At 40.8% G+C, this 20,080-nt stretch overlaps 1 protein-coding gene across 6 annotated transcripts in view; it reads left to right on the top strand.

Annotated features, from left to right (window-relative positions):
• The window catches only part of LOC116382869 (ADAMTS-like protein 3), a 213,537-nt gene that overhangs the window by 6,925 nt on the left and 186,532 nt on the right, over nt 1-20,080 (top strand). For all 6 annotated transcript variants that reach the window (XM_031846271.1, XM_031846272.1, XM_031846274.1 and 3 more), the window contains exon 2: nt 218-332. In XM_031846271.1, the coding sequence (XP_031702131.1) occupies nt 267-332 (66 nt within the window). In that variant the 5' untranslated portion in view covers nt 218-266. The remainder of the gene's footprint in view (nt 1-217; nt 333-20,080) is intronic.

The raw sequence follows: 20,080 nt of genomic DNA, 5'->3' as shown, positions 1-20,080 counted from the left end.
AAAGCGCTTTCACACTACTTGTCATCATTCACACACTGATGGCAGGGGCTAAGTGACACTTTGAGCGCTTTGAGTGGTCAGAGAGACTAGAAAAGCGCTATAAGTACACTCCATTTACCATTATTCTATGTTTGTGGTCTAATGTGGTGTCACTTTAATATCACAGTCAACAAGTGCAGAAACATTTTAACGTGATGTGTCCACTTCCTCTACACAGGTTGGGGCTCACCCAGCTGTAGAGAGACCCAGACCTCGGGACATTCCTGATGAAGATGGAGTCAATTATCTTTTGGAGGGCTGTTTTCATCTTCTACACGCTTCCCTCTGTCCAGGTACTAAATATGGATGGATGGAAGGATGGATGGATGCACTGGATTTGCCTCTATGTACTGACTGTATGACATATTAACACCTTCCTGTACTTCAAACAGAAACTCTTATTATATTTGTGTATATTCATTGTAGATTTTTGCTTTTACTACCTGGCTCACATGGCGTATCATCACAGTCTTTGGTGAATCAAATGAACACGGACCCGATTAGAGAAACTTTGTCAGGGTTTACACACTGCACACCCAGCCTCTGGCTTCTCTCTGCGGCTGCTGTCAGCTCCGTTGCCTAATTTGATATCACCAGTCCAAATCAAATTGTTTACACAGGTCAAAAGGCTGCATGGCAGTGTGGGGAGCCTGCTGGAGTCTGTGCATGTGCATTAGCTGGGGTGAATGTCACCTCTTTATATGAAGAACACTGAGCACAGGATTTTCTCTGGCAAATATAGCAGCTCCTTAATCCCCGACAACAGGCCGCTGTGGACCTGGTGTTCTCCACGATCGACCCAGCAAAAACATCTTTATTTGGACGGGGTCTGTTTATAAAGGCACTGAACCCTTTGGAGCAGTAGGAATATGTCCTCCATCTATTTTCAGGGCTGGGACTTGCTATTGTGGTGAGCTGTGAATTTAAGTTTGAAGGTTTGCACAGGGCGTTCCCTGCTCATAAACTCTAGACACAGCCACCTGGAATTTGTGCTTTTTAAAAAAGTTGATTCACCACTTGAAAGAAATAATGGTGTAAAAGTAATTTGGAGTGTTACAACACAAAATATTGGCCCATAGTAATCAAACCCTTATTTAAAGTACTCTGTGCCATTAGCAGCAGTTACAGTAATACACAAATACACATATACAAGACCAGTTATGAGTAAACATACATGAATAAAAGGTGAACCAATCAAATAATTAACTTGAAAAGCACACAGAGAGCGCTGCCCTCCGCGAAGGTTCTCCCTTGGCCCATGCTACACCCTTCCACCAAGTTTGATGAAAATACATTTTTTTACCGTAATCTAATATTAACACAAAACATGCAAATTTGCAGGATTCTGTGAGCATAATTTTACATTGCATAACTAACCACTTTATTATTGTTGTATTGTGTTATTCTATTTTTGAACTACTGTACAATTGTCATCACTGTCATATCTACAATGTTTTGTTAAAGCCACTATGTGTACAATTTTGAAATGTATGACTTTGGCACAATCTGTGTCACAAAGTCAGCTTGAGCCCTGAATGTTTTTAGTGTAGCCCTGAATATAATTTTAATGCGAAGCTCAACAGTAAATTGAATGTGTGTGAATGTTTGATTGTTCTCATAACATAAGAGCCTGTAAAATATTTAAAAAAATAACAAAAGAGCGCACAGGTCCGGGCAAAAAAACAAAAACTAACTCAAAAGAGAAGGAAGGATAATTAGTTAGCCCATGTAAAGTTTATTTTGATTTATTTTCCGTTATTATTTTTTTGCATGAACTGTATACGTGAACATTTTGGGTGTGTGCGTGAGTGAAAGAAAACCCTTTTAACATTCCAATTAAGGATGTCACAATATAGAAGTTTGACATTAAGCTTATTATCAGAGGAAATATCATGTTTTTCAAGGTTATTAACCAGAATATTTGTAGTAAGCCTATAGTTAATAGCTACAATATTTATTGTCATCCTCCTTTGCTTTTTTCTACTTTATATAATTCATCTATAGATAAAAACACATTTCAAGTGATAAGTAAAATTGTATTTTTATTGATAAAAAAATCATGGCATTGGCAGTTTGAATGAGTTATTATAAACTGCTTGGGTGTTAGGAAGAAATAAGTCATAATTCTCTTTCAAATATCTATTTTATATTGCTGTGAAAATATATCCTTCAAACTGTATTTATGACAAACTACATTTTACAAGATTTAAACACATTTGAACACATCATGATAACATTATAATTTCCTTTTGTCCAAAACTAATTTTAACTGAATGGAGCTTGAACGCACCATAATGTAACTAAATGGAACCTCCATATTAAAGCCAGATGGCTCTGCTCCGTGCGTTATAACAGCTGTTGCTGTCAACGTTACTCGACATTTCTTGTTCACAATGTATCATTTTTAGACTAGCAACAAGAAAGCATCAATGTCGATCTCCAGATCGCATATTTTTACTTAGTATAGACCGATAACGATCAGCAGTTTTTGTTGCACTATAATGGTTAAACTATGTAATTAATCTGCAGTTCACGTGAATCCCTGGCCATGTACTGTATCCGAAAGGCTCCCAGACTGCCGATTTTGCTGCATGTCGGTTCCTTCTGACAAGTTTACAGCTCTTCTTCTCAATGCTACAGCGGAGTGGGACCACTCTCACACACAAAACAAACTGGCGCACACACACTTATTTTGTGACTTGTGTCTGAGAGGATTTCACCAAACACACAAACATGTCTCACTTGTTTTCACTGGGAATTAATGCAGGAAACAGGAAACCATTGATATCGTAGCTTCCTCAATTCTTTCGTTTATGAAACCATGACTTAAACCATCCCTAATTCCAATAAACTGTTAACATAAATAAAATGTTTCCAACTCCAGTAAATAATTGTTTAAGGAAAGCAGTTGTGAAGTTTTCGGTTTTCTACTCCATACTATTTACTAACAACTGCTAATATTTTTAACATTGCAATTCATAATTCATCTTGAAAGTAAACAGTTACGTTTCAACGAGCACACAGAAGCGTGAGGTGTGAGGAGAAAGGCTGAAGCTGGAGTGCATGAAATCTGTGCAAGCAACAATATATCTGAGTGCAAGCATACAGTTTGAGCAGAAGCAAAGCAAATCCAAGAGCAAGCAGGGGCTGTTTGAGTGCGAGGACAGGGATTTGAGGGAAAGCATTACAAAATCTGAATGGGAAATCAATAAGTCATTGAAAGACCACGCTCTTGAATAGAGATAGGAAATAAGGGCCACACTTTTCAATTCCAGTATCTGTGTGAGTCACCTCAGTACATAAACATTACAAAAACAAAACACTAATCCTTCTGCAGCGCATTACAAGTGCTGAAATCTACAATAGTATGGGTTTCACCTAGTGGCTCTGAGACAGGGGACTTCCTGAATGCCTATGGTATGTTACCGAGTCTGACCCAAATACTTCAAAGCTTCTACCGTTGCCACAATAATCGTCATCTAAATCAGTATTCTAACGTTTCTTTTTATTATTATTATTTTATTATATACTGCATGCATGTATGCATCACCACGAAAAATCCCCCTAAAAACATTTAATAAGGAATGCTAATTCCACATTATTCCTTATGCATCAACATGTATGTTTAGGAATTATTATGAGCAATTTTCAGACAGATAGCACTGGTTGTTGTTGAGTGCTGTCCAGGGTGCTGAAACGCAGCGGAGAAGATCGATAGACAGTCTCAACAAAGCCATGTTTTTTATTTTAGGTGTTTGCATAGGCTACAATACATTTATTTATTCATTTGTCTATAGGTCACGCAAATTAGTTTTTGTGGCCTTTTGCTGTAATATATTCGAGGTGATTATTACACATTTTATAGCCGTTTTCATTTCAACAGCTTGTGTTCTCATTGTCAGCTCCCCTCCCATTACCGTTTTAATGCACAGGCTTACGGGGGCTCGTGCCCGATGCCTCCACTGATAAAGACACAACGGTAGCAGGGCATTTTACTCCCACGCAAACCTTTTATCAGCTCTGTGTCTGACTGAGTTCTGTTTCTCCGAGGGTGAGAGGCGATTGACGCTCTTAAACGAAAAGAGTTGTGTGTGTAATGGCGCATGTGTGTGAGAGGGATTGATACAATTAGCCTACAGTGAGCCAGCCTGTTTCTTTTGGTGACGCAATTTCTGTAACTTATAGCCTATAGTCAGAGATGGGCAGTATTTCTATTACTTGTATTTCAAATACGTATTTCAATTACTTTTGAGTATTTTGTAATTTGTATTTAATCGGGCCGATAAAAATCGAATGTAATTTGTAACAAAATACTTTAGAGTGGAGTAATTTTGTATTTAAAATACTCAAAATACTTTCTCCACGAATCAAAAAACAGTTCACGAGTTCAGTCATCAGATCTTCAAATTCAACGGATTGTCTGATTGTCTGAGTGTGACAGATGTCAACTAGCTTGATGTATAATTTATGTCTGGGTCTGGCTACATAGCCTATTGTATATACATGGTGATGGTTATAATATCAAGCTAGTGATCAATACTAACATGCTAATGACGCTAGCATGCTCTCTAGGCTAGTGCATAGCCAGTGTTTAGCAAGTTAACTTATCAGTCGAGTAGCTAGCTATAGGAAGAGGGAGATTGGGAGCTTGTATATTCATGATAACCTTATCAAGAGACGTCTGACCATCTAATCTTGCACTGTATTACAAGTTATAACCTGGAGGACACCAGAAAAGACCTGCTTTCTCTTCAGCAGTACCCACTTATCAAGCTCCTTTTTGTTCGATTTAACACAACCCTCCCCTCTTCAGCTCCGGTTGAGAGACTGTTCTCGTTTGCAGGAATAATATTCCATCCGCACAGGAGACGGTTAACACCAGAAATATTTGAAAAGTTAGTTGTTCTTAAAGGCAACTAAACTGGCTACTCAGTGGTTGGGTCTCAAGAACCAAAATGGAAGGATTATTATGTCATAAAGATGTCAGTGTGAACCTGTATGAGACACTTAACTGTAATATAGAACTATGTGGCCTACCATGCCACTGGCCAATGTAAGAGAGAAATGAGTAGGCTACCATGCCACTGGCCAAGGTACAGTAAAAGAGAAGTAAGTAGGCTACTCACTTGTTAAGTTACCTGTTCACTTTTGTATTGATTTACTATTTACCTTTTATTTTTATTAATTATTCTGTGCAGAACTTGATGTACAGTAATTTGTTTAGGCTCTTTACCTGTGTACAACTGGTTTTAATTCTATATTTTGCTTTTATAGTATACATAGGCCTATTGTGTGATGCTATTCATATGTGATGACTATTTTCTTGTTGAAGTTTATGGGCTGTTAAGTCCCATTGATAAAAATATATACATACATAATCAATCAAGTTGTTGTCTTTTAATATCTTTGCTTAGTTACACAGACATTCTGTGACTGTTCTTCCTTTTTGTGGGCTTCACCAGAGCTTTCTGTCCATTATATAGCCCAAACCTGAATGCTCTGCTATACCAAATTGTGAGAAAACGGAAAATCCAGACAAAAGTATTTCCTATATTTTAAATACAAAATACATGTATTGTATTTTGTTACATTTTCTGGCACCAGTATTTTGTATTTTATTTTAATACATTTATTTGAGGGGTATTTTGTATTTTGTATCAAAATACATTTTGATATATTTTTGCCATCTCTGCCTATAGTGCACCCCCGCTTCGAATTTCGGCGATAATTTGTCACCGAAGCTTCGAAGCCCCAAAATGGTATTTGGAACAGCACTACATTTTACTCTACGCATGAATTAGCCTAGCGCCTAGCAGGCTTTGGTCAGCTCTTCTACTCTTACTTGGTTCACTCTGCAGCGCGATGCATTTCCACGCTTTCACTGTTCTGGTTGCTAAGCTGCTGTAAATATCAGATGAAACTGCAGCTCCTTCTCTGTCTTCATGTTCTGTGTTTTAACCTTTATCAGCCTGTTCACTGTTTGCACACCGATCTCCTTACATAATCCATGTCGACACAGCTGTACATGTCTACAGAGGGATATGGAGGGATATAAGTTTGCAGAATATAAAGACAACACAGTGAAGGTTGATGGACAGGTGTTCCACCCTGCCTTCCAATTAGTCAAACACACACACACACACACGGGCCTCTGACCTTACTCTACCCTCACTCTCTGCTACCTGCCAAGCCTTATCGCACACACCTGTGGATGAGCTCACATCTGAGTAAAATGACACCAGGTGTGTGTGTGTGTGTGTGTGTGTGTGTGTGCGTGTGTGTGTGTGTGTGTGTGTGTTTGAGGGATTCCTCCAGTAAGCTCTACATAATTTAACATGAAAATAGAAAAAGCTGCTGCAGCTGTGTCCGCATGCAGTCGTGTGCTTGCTTTAGTTTTTTTTTTGCTTCCTTATTCTTTTGGCAATAATTGGATATGACCGCAGCCCACTACTGAACATTGGAATGGACTCAACTCGCCAGTCTTCCTGCATTTTGCATGTTGGTCGGACCCTGCCGGGAGAGATTCATTAAGACACTCACCATGGCAACAATTCTACTTTATTTCAGACACATGGGTCCATATTACCACCAATAACAAAGTCTCTGCAAAGGTCGGAGAACATTTGGCAAGATGATGTTGTGTTCAGAACAGGGTGAGAGCCCAGGACCACATAGGCTACCCCAGCCCACTACTCTGCTTACAGGCATCATGTCCTTGGGGAGCAGGGTGATCTTTGGGTTAGGAGTGGAGGAGTTTGTCTCATGACAAACAACAATTCATGTAATTCAAACTCTCTCCTGCTCTTGCTTGCCTGGCATTGAGCATCAGACTATTTAAATCCGTCCATTCTGCCTGCCCCCGGGGTTCACTTTGGTCGTTGTGCCCTCTGTGTGCATACCACCACACGCAGATGCTGACACAGCATGGACGAAGCTACATGGTATTCTGTGTTGGCACAGGACCAGGTACCGGGACTCGATGTGACTGCAGGTTTTGGGATTGCAAACAATAACAATGTTCTGCCAAGCTTACACGTCCCACATGAAGGGTAGCACTCTGGACCATTTTTATTTTCAATTCTCACCCACTATGCAGCAGGTCAAATCACCGCCGCCATCGTTATCATGACAGAATCTCATAAAACAGTACGGTGACCAGCCAGGTCAGGCATTGGACTGTCCAGTGAGAGGCTGCTGCACTCACTGAGTGATTTAGACTGGGATGCGTACCAATCCAGCTCTGAAAACATTATGGAAGAAGTGAAAGCTTAGCAACGCTGGATAACGATATAATAACCTGAGGTGAGGAGTAAGGAGTCGCTACTATAATGCGTGCACTTTCTTTCGGCATAAATATTGTTGAAACAGAGTAGCTTGTTTTGGTAGCAAGAGCAACAAGTTTGAGTGTTTGAGTGTCGCCTCTCTGCTCTTCAGTCCGTACATTTGAAAAGAAAAGAGAGAAACTCATGTGACATTAAATGACAGCAAAACGCAGTAAATAAAACGTTGCTGAAATAAAACAAGTGCACATAAATTAGCTGACTACGTCTCAAGTCCCACAGATAATTACTCTGGTGCTCCTGCACCATCTAATTCTAGTATCTGAGCAGTAAATTCAATTCAATTAAAGTAAATTATGACCGTGAGTTTGAGGAAAGACAGTTTGGGAGGTCGTCGTTGTCTCCCGTCCCACCGTCGTAATGCACAGGCTTACTGGGCTGTGAGGGGATGCTGCGCACAGTAAGATGCAGCGGCAGCAGTTTTTGTTTTTTTTCTCAGACACAATGAGAGAATAAAAAACTCTTTCTCCTGTTGACGGACGCTGATGCTCCCGTAGAGAAGGAGGTTCTGTCCCTCTCTCTTTGCCTCTCTCTCCGTGTGTCTTTAGCCTGCATACGCATGCATTAGGCTATGTGTGAGAGAGATACAGTTGGCCTGAAGTGGCACTTTTTAGTGACACAATTTCTGTAACGTATAGCCTATTCTGGAGGCTGAAGCAGATCATTTCATGTTCAGTAGTCAGCCATCCGTACCCTAAAACATCCAGTCAATAACATGAGATAATAGAAGGCATCAATGTGTTATTAAACTTTTTTTTCATCAAACAGCGTAAAGACAAAGCTACAAGAAAGGGAGGAAAAAAAGCGATTTTTAAAAACGTGAAAACAAACGAGCAAATGAATGGTAATGGAAAATGTCCCTGATAGTGTTACATTGTAAACAACAAAGGAGCATTAGGCTAACTGTTAGCAGCAGTATGGCAATACAGTTCTGCTTGGCTAAATAATGGGGCTAACATATAGATATTGCATTGAGTTACATTCTTGCTCTATTCATTAAAAACGAGGGTTGGACGAAGGTAAAGTACAACGTTACCCTGATGTGTTCAATTGTAATCTTGTAAAATGCAGTTCTTGGCGAGAAACTTGAGGAGGATCATCAGGGATTCATAGAACAGTATGCTAACGGTGAGGAAGCAGCCTATGTTGAAGTACATTTGTTTTTGTTTTACTGTAGTATTATAGTAGATATTGACAATCATAGAATTTCACTGGTATTGGTATGAACTAGAAAATGTCGGTATCGAGACATACCCACTAACAACACAGGTCATATCGGAGTATCGTGGGATGATGGAACTTGAAGATTAAACAGTAAAGCTTAATAACTGTGTAATGGATATAGGTGTAAAGGGCAGTGGGTGGACATGGGAAAGATCGCATGTGTGTAGTGCTGCTGGCACGTCTGTGTGAGTAGGGCTGTCAGAGTGAAGGCATTTGTCCTGCAGGGATAATAATTGGCTCAACATTACAATATTGCCTTCTTTTCTTATTATGGGGTGGCCGTGGCTCATAGGGTAGAGGGGGTCGTCCTATAATCACTGGTAACCGCTGGCGGTTCAATCCCTGGCTGCTACCGTTCGTGTGCCGAAGTGTCCTTGAGCCAGACACAGAACCCTAAGTAGCTCCCCGGGCGCTTCTCAGCAGCCTACTGCTCCTAAAATATGCTTAAAGTGAAGTAAAGTGGTAAAGTGCAGAGGTCAAATTTCATGTATGTATTATAAATGCCGATTGTAATAAAGTTTATAAGTTTAATTATTATAGGAGAAGCATCCAACTGGCAGTTCAGCATGTCCAAAGGTGGGTAGTAAAGGTCAGTGTTTTATTTAAATCTATTTACAATGGACAATGACTTACATATTTTACATGATAGAGCCTTCTTTACTTTGCTTTTCCTATTTTAGCCAACAAATATCGAAACATGCTTAAATTTGTGAAAAATCTGTGATTTGTCCGTTCACGGTTGAGCACAGAGAACCAGTCAGAGCTCCTCTGGGAGGACAGGATGGTGTGCAGGTGTAATCAATGAGTCACTGAGGTCTGTCAGTTGTGTTTGGTGCTGGTCAGGTAGGAGTTCAATCCATTGCACTGACTTTGTGCAATAAATTGAGAAGTGAAGGAATGTTTTGGGTGCAGTGGACAAAAGTGGTGTGATTGGGTGTAGATGAGACGATGGTGGAGGGTTAGGGTGCACGCTTGGCTGGCCGCGTGGATTATCACAAGCTGATGTGGGATCAGAATCACGCCTGATTGCCTTTTATTGTCCGGGTGTTTTTCCAGACGTGCTGCAAGATTTAGAGCTTTAGAGTTTGGTTTTCATTGACCTCTTTTTTTTTTTTTTTGTCATGTTGTTTTGTAACTGAAAATACAATGGTGGGGAAATGCCTCAGAAGAAGACAAAGCTTGTTCGTTGGCATTATCGCACAAAACAGGAGGGGAGCAGAGACATGCGGGACAGGGGAGTGGTGAAATACAGAAACAGTCAGAGTAGCGACAAAGTGAGAGCTACACTGCTTATTTCCTGTTGGCCTTCCTGGTGCCAGCCTCTTCCTGTCATCCTTCAGCCTTACAGCTGTTCAAACACAATCCATCGACAGCACCAGCTCGGCCTTTTCCCATCTCAACCCACTCAGCCAGAATCCCTCACCAGCACCAGCTTCCTCCTCCCCCTACTCACAAACAACAACCGGACCAAATCTCCAAGCTTTTCCTTTCACCCTCTTCTGGAAACAGCATTGTCCATGATGCCAACAGTCTATGAGGTATGGCTTCGAGGAATGCAGTTTGCGTTGCCATTGTGTGTAGAAATGATGACAGAGGTGGTGGAATTGCAGAGAGCGGCTAGGGACTAGAAGGAAAAGGGCATGGAGAGAAAGACAGAGAGAGAGGAGTATGCCACCGGAGCAAGAAAAGCTATATCTCTCCGGTGACATGTTTTTTTAAGGTTACCTAACATGCTTAGAATGTGTTCTTTAACTTCATTGAAAGAATCCAGTCTGCTTCGAAAGAACTGCTTCTCGGATGGTCGAATATTACTATTTCTGTGCCTATTGATGTAAACAACAGAGTGCAACACTATGAGTGCCCCCAAGGAGAGACTGTCTGAAAGTGTGGGCTGTTATCCCAATAATATATAATATAATATATAGGTAATATGTAATGAGGTCCTTATAAGATGCCTATTAACAATATGTGTTTATAAGACTTAAGAAGTGTTACGTATTTTTTGTAGGATTGCGAGACATTGATAGGCACTTACAAGAAACTTGTTAACATTTTATAGACTGCTTAAGAATTATAATAAAAGCCACGAGTTTATTGTTATAAGAAATTAATTAAAGAAAGAAATAATTGTTATAATAGCATTATAAAAACCTTTATTGAGTTTAACTAACTTACCTATTGTGCCATTGTTACAACATTTACTACGTTTTTTTTTGTTGCTTTATTGTGATTAATTCATCATTTATTATGGATTTTATTTGTGCACTTAATAACAGTTAACTTTGCTTTTTGCAGCAATTACACAACTTTTTGGTTTTCAGAATATCTTTTATAACACAATTATGCTCAATGTTATTGTTATAATCCAACAATATTAATAATGTTTATGATGCTATTATTAGCATTATTATTAATGTGTTATTGTCCCAACTATTTCAAAGCCTTCACACCCACACGTCATATCTTATACTTTCAACAAGTGTAGAAATAGAAAATGAGATATTGTGGTTTAACAAGCAGCCACCCACATGTGGGAGAGGGAGGTATTTACTGCCGTCCAGCAGACCCCTCCTCATAGTGACACCACAAGGACAAAAACCAGACACAACATATGAATTAGTCAATGTTATGGTATTTTTTGTCACATGTGCATTTTAAACTCTTTCCATCTACTCGGCTTCCTGGTTAAACACAGCCAAATAAGTCAAGTTGGAGGACGAGTGTACGTTAAGAACACCCCCCATCGCTGCTGGTGTGCCAGGAATCCCAGGGTAGGAAAGGCTAATGAGAACTAAACTGTGTGTGATCCCAGCCTGTTGAGATGGCTCTTATCGTGGGTGTACATCAGGGACAGGCTCACGGCACTGCTTGAGCCGGGCCCCTTGGACAACTTTGAGCGAGGCTCATGAGCCTTGAATGTATTTTATTGTATTGTTGTTGGGGATTTTTCATTCCCCTCTAGTGGAAAAAGAAGGCCTGGGCCTGTGCTTTGGTAGATTTTTCTGTGAACTTTGACAAATTGTGTCCATTAGATCCTCACAGGCAATAGCACCGAAGCCAGGAACAGGCTTTCAGTGTCAATCATCCCGCCCCCTAGTCCTCCACACTTTCAGAGGCAGCTCTGTTCAAAGGACACCAAAACCCAGACGAGAAACGATTGAGATAGCCATCTGGAATAATATCATTTTGACCATGTGGCCTGCTGAGTAGGCCCGAACCGCTGCTGTTATCAGCGTTGTCATTATTTATTCACAGCTTGGTTCATGTGGATTATTCAGTTGTGGCTTCATTATGGCTGGAATCCTTTCTGGTGGATTGGAGTTCAAGAGTTTGTTATTATTTGAGCCCTTGTCATCACCTCCTTCTTCCCCCTGTTCTCTCTTTCCTTCCTGGCCGGTAACAAGAGCGAGAGGCAAGAGGTTGGCCCGAGTCATTGTGGTGATATTTCTTCACTCTTTTCTACATGCACACACTGATTGCCCACCAATCCATTAGCTTTTTAATAAAAAAAAACAATCCATTGTCATTTTGGGGTCGAACTTGAACGAGACCAAAATTATAATTTTAGAGATTATATAAAAGGTGCGCAATATGACAATATACCATGATTCAGATTGAGATTTTGACATACCATTTATACAAATATAGACATCATAAAATATCTGATTTTATTAGACCATTCGATGAGCAGGACGACTTCATGTCTGTGTTGGATTATGTTGTGAATTTGTACCTGTTGTATCATTTTAGCAATGATGCGTGAATGTGACTTTTTTGTTGTCGTTCCCCCTCCCCTGAAGGGGATGTCAATTACACAATATGTTGTTTAATAAGTAAACTACACTCACATTGTAACATAACTTTACACAAAAAAAGAAATACATCAACATTTTTAAAACTTTGTAATAAACTACACAGAACTATAATAAAGATTAAATGAAGGAGTGTGTCCTGTTGGCACCAGTTGCCTCTCATTTATTGTGAATGTTTTGATACTTTGATACTACTGCACTTTCTTGTTATGTATTGATACTCAAATTCCCCCCAAATTTTGAGGCTTTCAATTTCTCTAGTTATATAACTTATTTTCCTTTTGGATAGAAGACTACTCTCTCAGAGTGATCTGTTTATCTCTTGCTCACACACACACACACACACACACACACAGATCCACATCCAGCTCAGGATCAATGTCAGCTCTGGTATTTCAGCTAAAGGTGAGAAGTGAAAAGATCACTGTATGTCTCCACACCGGTGAGCCCGGCCGTCACCAGTGACCTCTTCACCCCTCACAGTTACTGCGTGTGTGTGTGTGTGTGTGTGTGTGTGTGTGTGTGTGTGTGTGTGTGCGTGCGGATAGAGGGGCGGCTGAAAAGCTCTTTCATACACACGGACAGTGTGGCCATTCACTCAAAGCCGTCAGCTCTGTTTCTCCTCTGCCTATCAGCTGGCTTCGATCTCTCCTCATCCTCTCATTTTTTACTTATTCCTTCCCACTCTCTCTTTCCTTCTATCTCACTATTTTTCTGGAACTTCATTCTCCCCTCAAGCTGACCTCTATTTACCCAGAGCTGTGTTTGTTGTCTATGAGGAGCAGTCAAAGCTCTCCAGACTGTACATCAGGAGTGGATGCAGTCACTTTGACGTCACCCTATGGTTTGGGGACTACAGTTTAGAAGCTCAGGAGTGGATGCAGTCACTGTGACGTCACCCTATGGTTTGGGGACTACAGTTTAGAAGCTCAAAATTGGCATATCTGGAAACAGAAGTGACATGAGAGGGTGGAGCTAAGGACAACCAAACGCTGAATTAACATTTTTTGGCGATCAAAATGTTAAAATTATCTTTCATGAACTGAAAACACACTGTGAAAGGAGAAAAGTTCTAAGATGAAAACACTCCCAGACCAGACAACGCTGTGGTAGCGACCTGTCAATCACTGTGTAGCCCCGCCCTAAAGCATACTCTGCTTTATGGTCTGTTTGACTCTAAATGGACCATCATTTACTAGATGAACATCATGCTGTATTGAAGTAGACTTGAAACTAGAGATTGAGACCATAAACTCATGTTTACAATGTTTACTGAGGTAATAAATCAAGAGAGAAGTAGTCATTTTCTCATAGACTTCTATACAACCAGAGGAGTCGCCCCCTGATGGTCATTAGAGAGAATACATGTGTAAGACACTTCTGCATTGGCTTCACTTTTCAGTGCCGCCTGCTGAAACACCATTAAACCTGCTTTCCTTTGGAGCGCACATGTCGTTACAGCATGCTGTAATTGGAGAGCATCTGCTAACATCCATCCATAAGTACATTAACGTAAGAGTGACGGTGAAAGGAAGAGGCAGGAAATTATGCATTTTGACAAGTGTGTCACTTCCAGCTGTCCGAAGCTAGGGCTGTTATTAATGTCATCAATTACTAAAATATGTAGATTTGCGTAATTTGTCACCGTGTTGCAAGAAATGGCTGGGCCCTATTAAAGCGTGCATCCCCCCTGAAGAAACAAGCTGCAGCTAAAAAGCGTAGCCCACAATCTCTGTATTTTAGACGGAGACACAACAATGTGGTTCTCTATAAGCTTTGCAAAGTGGAAATGTCTTATCAGAGCACAATGAACCGAAAGTGAGAGCATCGGAGCGCTTTGTCAAGACGGTGTGCTGTTTACTTTTGGTCCCTGCCAAAGCGTGATCTATGAGGATTATCAACACACCGAATGTGTTTCTGATAGTCGTCGTCACTTCAAATTGATTTTCTAAACGTTTCTTCATCGCCGCCAATTTAAAAGTAATTTCTACACCACTGCTGTTATGGTAACGTCACAATACACCAACGGCCATGTACGAGTGAGAAACTGGCTTTAACTAAAGTTACTCACTGTAGTTACAGTCTGTAAATGGTTTCAGTTATTTTATCCCTTGCTCCACACTGATGCGAAATACATTTGATTATCTTAACTGCATATTGCTCCATTGATGAAATCTGTCCATGTCATAATTGAAGATTTAAGTCAAGTACTTAAGTAAAAGTATTGATTTTCAAGTTCAGGGAAAGGATCACAGTGACATACAGTGAAGCAACAATCTGTTTAAAAGCATTCCTTTGAAGTTTCAGTATGTTTCCTCCTAGTGAGGAGGACACGTGTCTTAAGTCTTAAAACTGCTCTGTGTTCACTCAGACCACTCAGCTTTCTTGTGAGCTGCAGCGTCAGTCAGGTTTGGTTAAAGCTTAAAGTGGATCACATAGAGGAGGTGAGGGCAGACTAGGCCTCGATTGATCCTGCACTTGTTCTGCACCCGCTTTCCTCTGAGTTCTATTTATGGTGCTCTCTGGGGTTCTCATATCTTCAAGTATCTCTTAATTATCTGAAGAGGCAAGCTGTGTTACGGTACATTTAAAGTGCACGAGACGTGGTAGACATAATGGAACACCGAAACAAAACCACACGCACACAGTACATCTTAAAGTGACAGGCTTTCAAACATACTCACAAATATTTTGGGCCGATACATGCACACCTTATCTTCTCCGCTTCTAGAAACAAATGCAGGAACATGATATGCACAGGATTCAGTTATAAGCTTTGAACTTAAGTTTAAAGTCATATTCAGAAATCCTAAAGGTCTGTGGTCCTCCAAGACTTTTTTATCTGTCAAGAACAGAGGTGTATATTGTGTGATGAGGATCCTTGAAATGTTGTAGGGAGGTGCGGGCAAGTGGTTTCCTGCTTCTTACTAACAATTCACTTTGGTTTCTGTGACCGTGATGGACCCGATAGTCCTTTTGACCCTCTCTACAAGAGTTCATGGTCCTTCTCTAGACCCTGTCCCAGGGAAACAGAAGTAGAGTGTCTTTAGCTTCTTTACTGTGACGTATCTCACAGTGAAACAGTGCCGCCAGTGCCAAAACTCCCTGCTCACACACCGGCAAAACTCTGCTGGTTGTGTCGCATCCTCAGGCGGACTGGCCACTGCAGTGACACAGAGGCTTTTGATGGTTGAAATTCTGAAAGGTTTCCCTTGAATGAATCCGAAAACAAAGTTTTGTGCACTGATATCCAAACAAACATTTCTTCCTATTTCTAACGTATTTCCTATTTAATATATATAAATAATAATAATTATATACACTATATATATATATATATATATATATCTTCATCCTTCCCGCTGCTGTCTTTTTTTTTTTTTCAATAACTGACTGTAGATTCAGATTGTTTGGATGCAGTGAAATGTTGCCCCTTATTTCTTTGGGGCAGGTGGCTGGGTACTACGCATTGCACCTTTAACGTCACCCTGTTGGATTCTGTTTGCTCTTGCTCCTGGCTCCAGTCTGCATAGAATGATTTATACTGTATATCTGGCTGTATAACTCCATCGTTCAGTGTGGCTTTATGGCACAAGGCAGTAAAACTGCCTGTGCCAAAGCACACTGTATATTATCCATCGGGCTTCATAATAATAACTAGAAAATTCCTAAAGAAATTTTGGCAGTGTGGCTTCTACTACCCGAAGAAATCGCAATATATACACACGCCAATGTTACCGGTAGTGTCATTCAGGTTCAATTGAGATAGCGCTACTCTCTTTTCTGCATTTTAGATTCATACTCTTGGATTGAATCTTGTATTTGTGGGGCTTTTATTTTGAAAGGGTGGGACTGGGCAGGTGAGAGAGGGGGAGAGGAGACAGAATCATAATGTTTGACACTAAAATGAGAGGCTTCATCACAAGCATTCCAGTTAGAATTCATTCTGTGGGGCTTTTAATTAGAAATGGGGGGAAGGGGGGGTGAAATCCTCTAAAAATATCTAAGACCTGAATGACTGTATGATAGAGAGAGACACAGAGAGGGAGAGAGAGAGACAGACTCTAGCTCTTAACGAGCCGTGCAATACACACCCATTATAAAATCTGAAACGGACCCAAAATTTTCCTGAAACTTAATCTGTGACTTCATGAAAAATGTGCTAGCTATGAAAATGTCCATTTGGCTCAATAAAGTGCAGCGTTCTGTCTACGTTTTAAACTTTGAATCATGTTTCTACGTTAATGTACGGCTAGTCAATATGGGCCCAAAGTTAAGTGTTTTTTTTAGCTCTCTTCACGCCGCAACCCCATTCAAGTGAATGGAGAAATGTTGCTCAGTTTTTGGGGATTTTCGGGAATTTTCGGGAAAACCGCTGGGCGAATCTCTCCGAAAAATAGAATGCACACTATTCCCGATCAGGCCGCACGTTTTGATGTATTTTTCACGCCGCTGTTGGCAACGCTGTGTGAGGAGAAGCGCGCCAAACTTCATTTTGCTCCGTTTTTCGGGGTTTTCCGGGATTTTCGGGAAAGCCGCTGGGCGAATCTCTCCGAAAAATAGAATGCACACTATTCCCGATCAGGCCGCACGTTTTGATGTATTTTTCACGCCGCTGTTGGCAACGCTGTGTGAGGAGAAGCGCGCCAAACTTTTGGATAAACCTGATTCAGTGTGGCTTTGTAGCACAAAGGCAGTAAAACTGCCTGTGCCAAAGCACACTGTATATTATCCATCGGGCTTAATCATACTACTACCAATAATAATCAGGTTTATCCAAAAGTTTGCCGCGCTTCTCGTCACACAGCGTTGCCAACAGCGGCAGTTTTGTCTATTGCTCTAGAGCTCACATTTTTAACACCACAAACATAAAGTCTCATGGTTTTGGTATGAAGGCCATATGTTTGACAGGTAGTTTTGTTGAAAATCAATATTCACTCTAATCTCTCTTAATTAGCCTCTAACACACAGGTGCTCCAATCACCAACATGCACCCAAGCACACAGGTGTTTATATGAGCTCATTAGTGATGTTGATAAACACACAGAGGCACTGAGACACACACGCACATACACTCCTCTCCCTCTATCTCTCTGTCTGTCTCTCTCTCTCTGTGTGTGTGTCTCTCTCATACAGTCATTCAGGTCTTGGAAACTTTTAGAGGACTCCCCCCCATTTTAAAGTAAAAGCCGCACACACATGATTTAGAGATATACGTGATGCAGCTCAGCCAATCAAATATGGGTATTCTGATAAGTTTCCTGATTCGAGTGACATTTACACACACCGCGACACAAGAGGGAGAGACGAGGAAAGACATGGCAGAGCAGGACAATGGTCATGTAAGCTGTAAAAGATAAAACATAGGACAATCTCCAAATGAGGCAGATTGCCAGAGAGATCAGAGTCTCTCTCTCTCTCTCTCTACCTCTACACACACACACACATATGACATGGAGATATTCAGTCAAAGGCATTGTTAGACCTCCTGTCTGTCTGTCTCTCTCTACACACATCCACACATGATATTCAAGGAAAGATCATTAGACCTCCTGTCAGCCTGTCTCACTCACTCACTCTGTCTCTCTGTCTATCTTTCTGTCTGTCTCTCTCTCTCCCTCTCTGTCTCTCTCTATCATACAGTCATTCAGGTCTTAGATATTTTTAGAGGATTTCCCCCCCCCCCATTTAAAATTAAAAGCCCCATAGAATGAATTTTAACTGGAATGCTTGTGATGAAGCCTCTCATTTTAGTGTCAAACATAATGATTCTGTCTTCTCTCCCCCTCTCTCACCCACCCAGTCCCACCCTTTCAAAATAAAAGCCCCACAAATACAAGATTCAATCCAAGAGTATGAATCTAAAATGCAGAAAAGAGAGTAGCGCCATCTCAATTGAACCTGAATGACACTACCGGTAACATTGGCGTGTCTATATATTGCGATTTCTTCGGGTAGTAGAAGCCACACTGTCAAAATTTCTTTAGGAATTTTCTAGTTCAGTGTGGCTTTGTGGCACAAGGCAGTAAAACTGCCTGTGCCAAAGCACACTGTATATTATCCATCGGGCTTAATAATAATCAGCTTTATCCAAAAGTTTGGCGTGCCTCTCCTCACACAGCGTTGCCAACAGCGGCGTGAAAAATACATTAAAACGTGTGGCCTGATCGGGAGTAGTGTGCTATCTATTTTTCGGAGAGATTCGCCAAAGCGGTTTTCCCGAAAATCCCAAAAAACAGAGCAAAATTTCTCCATTCACTTGAATGGGGTTTCAGCGTGAAGAGAGCTAAAAAAAACACTTAACCTTGGGCCCATATTGACTAGCCGTACATTAACGTAGAAACATGATTCAAAGTTTAAAACGTAGACAGAACGCTGGACTTTATTGAGCCAAAGGGACATTTTGATAGCTAGCACAGTTTTCATGAAGTCGCAGATTAAGTTTCAGGAAAATGTTGGGTCTGTTTCAGATTTTATAATGGGTGTATATTGCGCAGCTCGTTAAGAGCTAGAGTGAGAGCATAACTGTCAGAGTGGAGCAGAGCAGGAAAATATTCTGTGATTTTTCCAAACAAATTGCTCTAGCTCCCACAATTTTTACTCTTTATACACCATTTTTGGCCAAAAAGCTTGGAAATGTGCTGTCGCACACATGTCTGTGGAATCCAACGGACTTACACATTTGGCTCAAAGAGCCACAGAGCGACATGAATTCCAACCAACTGCTCCATTAGACTCCATGTTAAATCTGACCACTCATTTCTCAAAGAAAGCAGACGGTACCAGTTGTGCATATTGCGCTCGAGCTCACATTTTTAACACCACAAACATAAAAAACACATCTCCGCGTTTGCCAGAGTTTTATCTCTCTCACGGTATCCATATTTTATTGATTAGTCTCATGGTTTTGGTATAAATGGCATATGTTTGACAGGTAGTTTTGTTGGAAATCACTGTTCACTCTCTCTCTTAATTAGCCTCTAACACACAGGTGCTCCAATCACCAACATGCACCCAAGCACACAGGTGTTTATATGAGCTCATTAGTGATGTTGATAAACACACAGAGGCACTGAGACACACGCGCACATACACTCCTCTCCCTCTATCTCTCTGTGTGTCTCTCTCTCTCTCTGTGTGTCTCTCTCTCATACAGTCATTCAGGTCTTGGAGACTTTTAGAGGACTCCCCCCCCATTTTAAAATAAAAGCGCACACATGATTTAGAGATATACGTGATGCAGCTCAAGCTCAGCCAATCAAATATGGGTATTATGATAAGTTTCCTGATTCGAGTGACATTTACACACACCGCGACACAAGAGGGAGAGACGAGGAAAGACATGGCAGAGCAGGACAATAGTTATGTAAGCTGTAAAAGATAAAACATAGGACAATCTCCAAATGAGAAAGATTGCCAGAGAGATCAGAGTCTCTCTCTCTCTCTCTCTGTCTCTCTATCTACACACATGACATGGAGATATTCAGTCAAAGGCATTGTTAGACCTCCTGTCTGTCTCTCTCTCTCTCTCTCTCTCTGTCTGTCTGTCTGTCTGTCTACACACATCCACACATGATATTCAAGGAAAGATCATTAGACCTCCTGTCTGCCTGTCTCACTCACTCACTCAGTCCATCTAACTGTCTGTCTGTCTGTCTCTCTCTC

This window comes from Anarrhichthys ocellatus, unplaced genomic scaffold, assembly GCF_004355925.1.
Source record: "Anarrhichthys ocellatus isolate YVR2014 unplaced genomic scaffold, GSC_Weel_1.0 scaffold6, whole genome shotgun sequence".
Lineage (NCBI taxonomy): Eukaryota > Metazoa > Chordata > Actinopteri > Perciformes > Anarhichadidae > Anarrhichthys > Anarrhichthys ocellatus.
The sequence above is the reverse complement of the archived record's forward strand: the minus strand, read 5'-3'. Positions and strand labels throughout refer to the sequence as shown.